We start from the raw sequence: 8,915 nt of genomic DNA, 5'->3' as shown, positions 1-8,915 counted from the left end.
ATAAAACACTAAATAACCACCAGTTTAACATGTCCAAAAAGGAGAAGTGAGAAGAATAACTTATATAATACTACCCCCTTTCTTTTCAAACTTTATCACATATTTAAAACCTTTTAAAATCTATTTCATAATATTAAGTTTAGACATTTTGCCCAGACACCTCTCTTTATTTTAGTACATCTTTATAATCTGTGATGATAGCTTCCTTCTTCCTCTCTGTACTTTATGAAAATTCCCTTTTTAAACATCTTTGTGAACTGAATCAGACTTGTACATTGCCTCAACTCCACACACTTACTTTTCCACAGTCATACCCCCGGATTGAAATACAGAAACTTTTCATTGTACGCACAATAACAGTTTTTAAATCTATTCCCCGCTCAGATTACAACCCCCTTCTCCGTCCTACAGTCACAATAAAAACTCAAATTTGACAAGAACTGAAATACAAGAATGATGCACGTCATATGAATAAATGTAGATACATTTCAGGAAGTATTTAATACATTTAATTCCCAAAAAGCAATAAAACAAGTAAAACAATCAGTTTAGTGATGCTTTTATTGCACTTAGTGATATTTGTCTGAACTTTATACCACACGTTATTTATCTTAGAGCCTCTACAACGTTTCTAAAGTTGACAAACTCTTCACAAATTGTTATAAAGTACATTTAAAGCGCGCACGTTTGACGCAAACACCGCCCCATCTCTCCCCTCGGTCCATTCAACGCTGCGGAGGTTATGAAAGACGAGCTCGCCTCTGATTGGCTGTTGCTGTGGAAACATCCAGTCTCACTATCATCGCTCCATCCCGCGGACCAATCAGAGAAGCCGCTCGTCCCCCCGACGTCAGTCTCCTCTCCTCTCGGCCAATCAGATCGTTCTATATGACTGTACTTCACCGGACCGGCCGCCTCGCTCAGGTAGACGGGACGGACCGCGGAAAGGTGAGTTACTGTGGTTTATTCACCGATTAATGAGTTATTTCGCTGATTTTCTTTAAGCAGCGACTGTTTAACAGCATCTGTCGTTTATGTGTTGGAGTGAAGAGTAGAGGCAGATGTCGAGCGGCGAGCTGTGACGTCTAAAGAACAATATGTCGGCCTGTTTATTATGAAACACACCAGTCCTGCATTATTTATCATGCATTAATAATCACGAAGTAGTGTCAGTGTCCGAGTATAAGTGGCTCTGCAGGGCTGTAGCGTCATGTTTGGCAGCTGTGAGTGTTAATCTGCGTGTTACATTCATGTGTTGTGCATGTTTGTGAAGGCTATAATTGATTTATTCAGATATATTTTATTTTTGCCTTATGTGCACTGTGTTAGGCAACAGTGCATCACCAGTGTTTGTGTTCTAAATCAATAAAAAAAACAATCAACAGTAACACGACATTGACACCTGTATTGGGGAAATGTAACTAACAATTTCGAGGTACAAATACTTGAGTTTTTCCATTTTATATTAGACATAATACAGTAATGCAACATGACTGTGGACTCTACATGATTAGAAGTAGCCTGCTTTAACTTTTGGTACTTTAAGTATATCTTGATGATAAGATAACTTTTACCTGCAACAGAGTCTTGTTTTGCCACTTTTACTCCAGTAAAAGGTCAGAATATTTCTCTCACCACTGCACCCGTAAAAAGGCTATATAACGTTGAGATGTGGTTATTATATATACAGCAGGTCGTTTGGTTTCTCTTCTAATAAAGCTATATTTAATACATATACATGCAAATTGTGATCTAAAAAGGAACTAAAGCGCTGAATTCAAGTGCAGTTTTACGATATATGCATTTCCTTGACTTCCATGATTGAATCTGATGTTTACACGTTATTGTATATTTATTGCTAGTCATTGATAATTTCCTGTACTGCTGTGGCAATAAAGGTGTCACGCCAATAAAGCTAATGAGGTATTTAGTATATTAAAAATTGTATTAATAACTAGTGTATCTAATGAGTCGAACTGAATATGTGCAACAAAGCTGTTTGTGGATTTTTAATTAGCGTACACTGTTAACTGTGATTAAAAGTGAGTTGGATCTCTGAGTGTTAAAGTTCTTTGTTGTGTAAAAATGCTTTTAAATTCAGTCATATTATTACAGTCATGTCCTTTCTTTAATAGTTAATCTGCCATATTATTTAAAACCGACAGTTTCCTTTTGATTTCTCTTCTTCATATTATAATAATTTTTATCGAAAAGACAAACTTGCAGTGTGCTAACATGACTGAGAATATTATCTGTCCACGTGTAGCTGTGATGATTCGTCCTGTCTGAGAGTACCGTACATGTAACTCTGTGTTCCCGTCTCCCAGTCTTCTCTCCAGACCTGCAGTCACCTCGCGTTGTCCATCATGGCGGTGAACGGCACGGCAGACATCTTGAGCTCTGCCTACCTGGCGGCGGAGTACGTAGACGCAGCTTTGCCAGAAAACCCCTTCCAGCCCTCGCTGAAACACGCCTGGGGCTACATGCTGGACAACTACACCAAGTTCCAGATTGCCACCTGGGGGTCGCTCATCGTCCACGAGTTCATCTACTTCCTGTTCTGCCTGCCCGGTTTCCTCTTCCAGTTCATGCCCTTCATGCAAAAGTACAAGATCCAACAGGTTTGTGCTGGTTTTCAGGGCGTATGAGTTTATTTCCAGAATCTGAGATGAATCCTAACACCTGGTGTGTGTGTGTGTGCGTGTGTGTGTGTGTGTGTGCAGGACAAGCCAGAGACCTGGGAGAAACAGTGGCGATGCTTCAAGATGCTGCTGTTCAACCATTTCTGTATCCAGCTGCCGTTGATCTGTGGGACTTACTACTTCACTGAATTCTTCAGCATCCCGTACGACTGGGACTCCATGCCACGCTGGTCAGTGGAAGTTTTTTAAAATATTCAAAGTACCCTGAATACAGAGTAGGGTACTTGTACAACTGCTACATGTCCGTTTGCAAGTGTGAAAAACAGGGTGTGGATGCATATATTCAGCAATGCATCCACACCCTGTACTGTACTTAACTGTATGTGCGGCCGCAGACAAGCACCGAGTCAGAGCTCTGCTCCTGGCCGGGGAAGAAGCCGCAGCTTCAGGCCCTCGGTGTATGATACAACGCAGTTTGCAGCTTCAACTGCAAACCCATCTGTGGCTCTATTAAATAGATACCAGAGCACGTGCTTCAGTGTGGAGACCGCACACACTCCAGGGATTCCTCCTGGCGAAAGATGTTGTAGTTGGTGACTCCTTTTCGTTGTCAGTGACAACTTCAAGACTCCTGACACAAGACAGAGGCATTAGGCATTAAATGTGTTTACTATAGCTGTCTTCTCAGTTTTCAGTTTCTGATTTGATCATTAACAATCAAGTCTCCTGCCATTACATGACATTTTTCTGTGTCGACCCTTACTAACAGAAGGCTCCGAATATCATCATCTCTCAAGTTAGACACTTTAGTTTGTTTCTTCATGTAAACAATTCTTCATCTCAAACCTCGAATTTGTGTTTTTTGCTGCTTGATAGAAGTGTCATCAACTCTGTTAGTTGGGATAACTCTCAGCGTGCTTCTCTAATGATGACCCACCTCTCTCTCCTCTCCTCTCCTCTCCTCTCCTCTCCTCTCCTCTCCTCTCCTCTCCTCCCCTCTTCTCTTCTCCAGGCCGTACGTCATGGCTCAGTGCTTCGGCTGCGCTGTTGTTGAGGACACCTGGCACTACTTCCTCCATCGCCTGCTGCATCACCGCAGGATCTACAAATACATCCACAAAGTCCACCACGAGTTCACCGTGAGTAGAACACACACACAAAGACGTGACAATAGAAATCAATGTCAATCATCTCTTTACTGAAGAGTTACTTATTAATCCTGCCATGTGAAAAAGAGGCCACACACACATGCAAATGTCTGCATCACAGTGTCTCCACTGTCCCTCAGGCTCCCTTCGGCATGCAGGCAGAATACGCTCATCCTGCTGAGACTCTCATCCTGGGAGCTGGTTTCTTCATCGGCATCATGCTCTTCTGTAACCACGTGTTCTTCCTGTGGGCCTGGGTGTCCTTCCGCCTGCTGGAGACCATCGATGTCCACAGGTAGGACGGATCGAAATCATTTGTCAGACTGTTTATTACTCTGACTCTACAGAGAGCAAACATTTACTTTGAGCACCGGAGGAACAGCTGTTAGATCGATGATTACAATAAACAGAGAGACGCTGGTTACATGAGGAACTGCACGTTTCTCCTCATGTTAACTCTGTCGGTAATGTATGAAGTCGACCACTAGAGGGCAACAGAGAACACCAGATGTTACGGTCATATAATCTTGTCACCTACGTCTCCCAAGATGATATATTATTATATTATATTATATTAAAATACATGTATGTGTTGATACTACACATCCGTCTCACTCTTTCATACCTGTGTCATATATTTATACATTTTCCTTTTCTTAGAAATACAGTAGTTTTTAAACAGCATCGAGAGTTTGTCTTGTGTACATTTTTAAATTTGTCTTTTACGACACACCAAACAGAGTTACATCTCCAGTCTCGTTGTTGCTCTGCCACAATGATAATAAAGGCTTATGTTCTATTCTAATTATTATTATTATTATTATTATTGGATTACAGGCATGCATTTATACTAAAGACCTTACATGTACATACAAAAACATACAGTGGTGGCGTAAAAATACTACAAATTCTATACTGAAAAAGCAAGTTAGCTTGTTATCTCTGTTTAAATGTCTTTAAAAATGAATTATTTCATATTTGCCTTTTTGAAATTGTTTTATATTTAACGTGTCTCTGTGCTTTTGTAACTTCCGTTCATTTTTCTGGTTTTCTATCATTTCGTAAAAGACTTTGTTATTTGATGTTAAATTACCCTCTGACTTTAAATAACACATTATTTGCTAGTAATTTATGTCATTAGTAAAATAATTATTTAATACACAACATATGTAATTCACAAAAGTTACTAAATGTGAAAGAATACACAGAACAGGAGAAAGATCAAAATAAATAGATTTAAAAACATTATTGATACCTAAACATCAATAGTTCCAACAGTTTTCCCCGACTTTTCCTTAATTTACATCATTTTATTTCAAAATCATTAAGCCTTTCTGTAATTAGGCACTCTGATATAAAAAAATACTTGTTTCATCTTCAGTGAAAATGTATTTTAGCCGACAGTGCAACAGTATTTATTACGAGAGGGCCAAATTAGCAGTTAATATTCATAATAATAATAATGCGTAATGTGAATGTGTATGACTGCTGTATGTTTGAGGAGGTGGTCGGAGGGGCCGTAGGCGCTGGTCAGCTGCCACGCTTCCATCAGTCTGCCCCAGCTCAGCTGTGACTACTACGTAGTTTACCACCACCATGTATGTCTGTGTGAATGAATGGAACCTGGGTTCTGTAAAGTGCCTTGAGCACTGAGAAAGGCGCTATATAAATCAAAGCCATAATAATAATAATAATAGATTTTTTTATAAATACCTTACTAAGCACTCAAGGACACTTTACAAAGATATTATTATTATTGTGTGTGGGAACATACGATATACATTTAGAACAAGATGAAAAAAGTAGCTCTCTTTATGTCCAGTTGGCAGCAACATGAGGACAGAATCAAAATAAACGCATTGTATCAGTACGTCTAATAGAAAAACATAATTGTTTGATGATTTCTCTCGTTGAAAGGATGTTTTTATTGAAAATATTGACTCTTAACAACTGAGACTGGGGATTTCTTTGAGTGGCAGACTTCAATCCCTTTTTTTTTTCTCCAGTGGTTACGACATCCCTCTGAACCCGCTCCACCTGATCCCGTTCTACGCCGGCACGCGTTTCCACGACTTCCACCACATGAACTTCGTCGGGAACTATGCCTCCACCTTCACCTGGTGGGACAAGCTGCTGAAGACGGACAACCAGTACAACAAGCACATGCATAAGGAGGGAGACAAGAAGGTGCAGTAAACCACTCTGTGCGTCTGGTCATACACTCGCCTGGTTCTTCAGGAGGAGGGAAGAGGACACACACACAAACAGTGCTGCTTTTCCTCTCACACACACACACACACACACACACACACACACACACACACACACACACACACACACGCACACACTAGAGGTGTACTGATTCTGAATCGGACTGCAGGTTGACTTCAGTCCGCTTTTGTGCCTTTCTGCAAGAGAAGTGTTTTTGCTGGCTGAATAAAAAAAACATCAACATCCTCATTTTGTTTTGTTGCTTCGCTTTGTCATTGAATGAAAAAAAAAGTTTGTACTGGGTGACTTTCTTGTGAAATGCTTCCGTTTACCTCTGAATGTCTGAGCACTTTAGCGCTTCCTCTTGAGTTCAACTGAGTCAGCGTGACGTCGTGTTTTCGCTGCAGTTCAGTGGGAACTGTCTCAGCTCGAGTCAGGCAAGTCTGATGCAAATCCATGTAAAATGTTTGATGAAAAGGACTCGAATGGGACTTTGTATAAGACTGTACAAATGAATAAATGCTATTTTGATTTTACACAAAGAAACGTTGATGTTTTGTTTATCTGTTCTTATAAATATATGAGCAGGAGTTCGGTTGTGTTGAGCAGAGGGTTTTTGACAGGTTTTTTAAGAAACTTTTGCCTTTATGTGATAAGACATGAGTAGATAGACAGGCAAAGGGGTTGGAGAGAGAGGGGCTGACATCCATCCATCCATCTTCAACCGATTGTCCCTGTCGGGGTCGCGGGGGAGACGATCCCAGCAGACATCGGGCGTAAGGGGGGGTAACATGCAGGTGTGAATCAAACCATCACTGCTGCAGTAAGGACTCAGCCTTCAGCATCACACGCTCCACCAGGTGAACTACCCTGCTCCCATTTTTGACAGAATTTTATACAAAAGTAAACTTCATGCTCCTGAGATTACAATAAATCAGGGTTTGTACGAGTGCTGGAAACCCTTGAAACACTTGAATTTTAGTGTGGTGTTCTCAAGGTTAGAAAAGTGCTTGGATTTTGAAAAAAAAGGACGCGAAACTGCTTGAAATGTCATGTTATATGGGATGGCATATATGATAAACACAGAGAGAAAATATCTGCAGATTTGAGAAACTGAAAACATCATTTCTGCAATGAAAAATAACTTTTGATGATTGACAGATTATACAAATAGTTGGTGATTATATTTCTGAGGAGTTAATTTTCCTTTCATTCGTCATCTTTCTACAGAAAGCTGTCTCAGAACGTCATGTTGGTTGTTTATAGGACAATAATATCTAATTTAAGGTGATGAACAAATGCAATAATAAGTATTCTGAATACTGAGAATTGTACTGTATACAAACATGTAGTTTCCCACAGCTGTAAGGTGCTGAAAAAGCATACAAATGTGCTTGAATTTGACTTTGGAAAAGGTGTAGGAACCGTGTAAATGTCCCGCTGTGTTAATAACATATGGTTCATTACTGCCACATGAACACGTGTGAGTGTTCAGGCTCAGATATGTGAGTGTCAGATGAACATCTCAGATCTGAATCTTCTCTGGGAGTGTTCCTCTGTGGACTCTGCGGCAGACAAGTGTGGGGTTTATGAAGGAAGCGGATGGTTTCTGCTGTAGCTTCCCTCCATCTCCTCTCTCTGCACTGTGCGGACACACCCGTGCTGCTGCTGCTGCGTCAAGTCCTGCAGCAGCAGCACGCACCAAACCGGAAGTGAGACAGTTTTCCATGAAGGAGCAAAACTGAGTCAGTCCACAGTTAATAAGTGAAGGTCAAACAGACTCTGAAATATCTAAGTAAATGCAATAATTAAATGAATTGCTTTATATTTGTTAGCCACACATTACTTTTGTTGCAGGATTTGTTTCCCAACAGCTGTTTTGATTTTATGATTCATTTTTTTATAGATGCATTTTCTTTGCTGCTCTGTAATAGAAAAACTGTTTGTGTTTGCAACGGATAAATACTTACATTATTATTTAATCAGATGAATAGTTTTGCGATTAAAGACAGAAAATAGTGAAAAATACCCCACTTCATTTTCCTTTAGCTGTACAAACAGTACAAAATGAAAAGGTATGAAAGGTCATAATAATAATAATAATAATAATAATAATAATAATAATATAAAAACAGAGATAAATGAGGCAAAACAGAAAACGCAACACATCTTTACATTTGCCAAGCTGGAACAAAATGTCCGGCATCGTTTCTCTATAAACACCTGATTAATCGATAAAATAGTTGCTCATGAATTTCCTGTTGATCGACTTATTAACAGAACAATTGTGTGTTTATTCAAAGTGCACATTATTATGACACACAGACTGAACAAGCATGTTTCCCCCAATGACCCCAATTTTATTTCATAACCAAATTTCACAACAGTTTCATTCCAGCAAAAGTTTCACTGGAATAACAAGATATAGGAAATAAACTGAGTTTTATTGAGATTTATTGGATGATTTCACATTTCATGGTTATATATTTTGTTAATTTACTTCATAAAGTTTTATTATTTTATTATTATTATTTTCACACTGGTCTCATTGGGATCCCATATAGACGGCCCTGCTTCAAATCTTTTGGCATTATGTAGCTTATATTTTATATTTGCACTCTTTCCTACTTTGTCCTATAGCGACTGCACTGCTGCACCTATTTCTCCCTGGATAAATGATGTCTGACCTTATCTTCTATTTTTTTTTGTAACTATTTTTTGTCCCCTGTGGTGGAAAGTAACTAAGTACATTTACTCAAGTAATGTCCTGAAGTACAGATTTGAGGTACTTGTACTTTACTCAAGTATTTCTATTTTCTGTTACTTTATATTTTTTACTGCACTACATGTCAGAGCCAAATATTGTACTTTTTACTTGATTACTTCTATTTCATAACTTTATCTAATCGTCACT

General features: G+C 39.2%; 1 protein-coding gene across 1 annotated transcript; it reads left to right on the top strand.

The window, feature by feature from the left end:
- The first annotated feature begins 935 nt into the window (after positions 1 to 935).
- Positions 936 to 6,217, top strand: msmo1 (methylsterol monooxygenase 1). Its single transcript, XM_083935970.1, has 6 exons — positions 936 to 948; positions 2,328 to 2,621; positions 2,724 to 2,872; positions 3,655 to 3,781; positions 3,931 to 4,085; positions 5,797 to 6,217. The coding sequence occupies exons 2-6, from the start codon at positions 2,367 to 2,369 to the stop codon at positions 5,984 to 5,986; spliced, it is 876 nt and encodes a 291-aa protein (XP_083792096.1). The 5' UTR covers positions 936 to 948; positions 2,328 to 2,366; the 3' UTR covers positions 5,987 to 6,217.
- Positions 6,218 to 8,915: the final 2,698 nt, after the last annotated feature.

This window comes from Echiichthys vipera, assembly GCF_963691815.1.
Source record: "Echiichthys vipera genome assembly, chromosome: 2".
In the NCBI taxonomy this organism is placed as follows: Eukaryota; Metazoa; Chordata; class Actinopteri; order Perciformes; family Trachinidae; genus Echiichthys; species Echiichthys vipera.
This window is presented reverse-complemented; position numbering and strand designations above follow the sequence as displayed.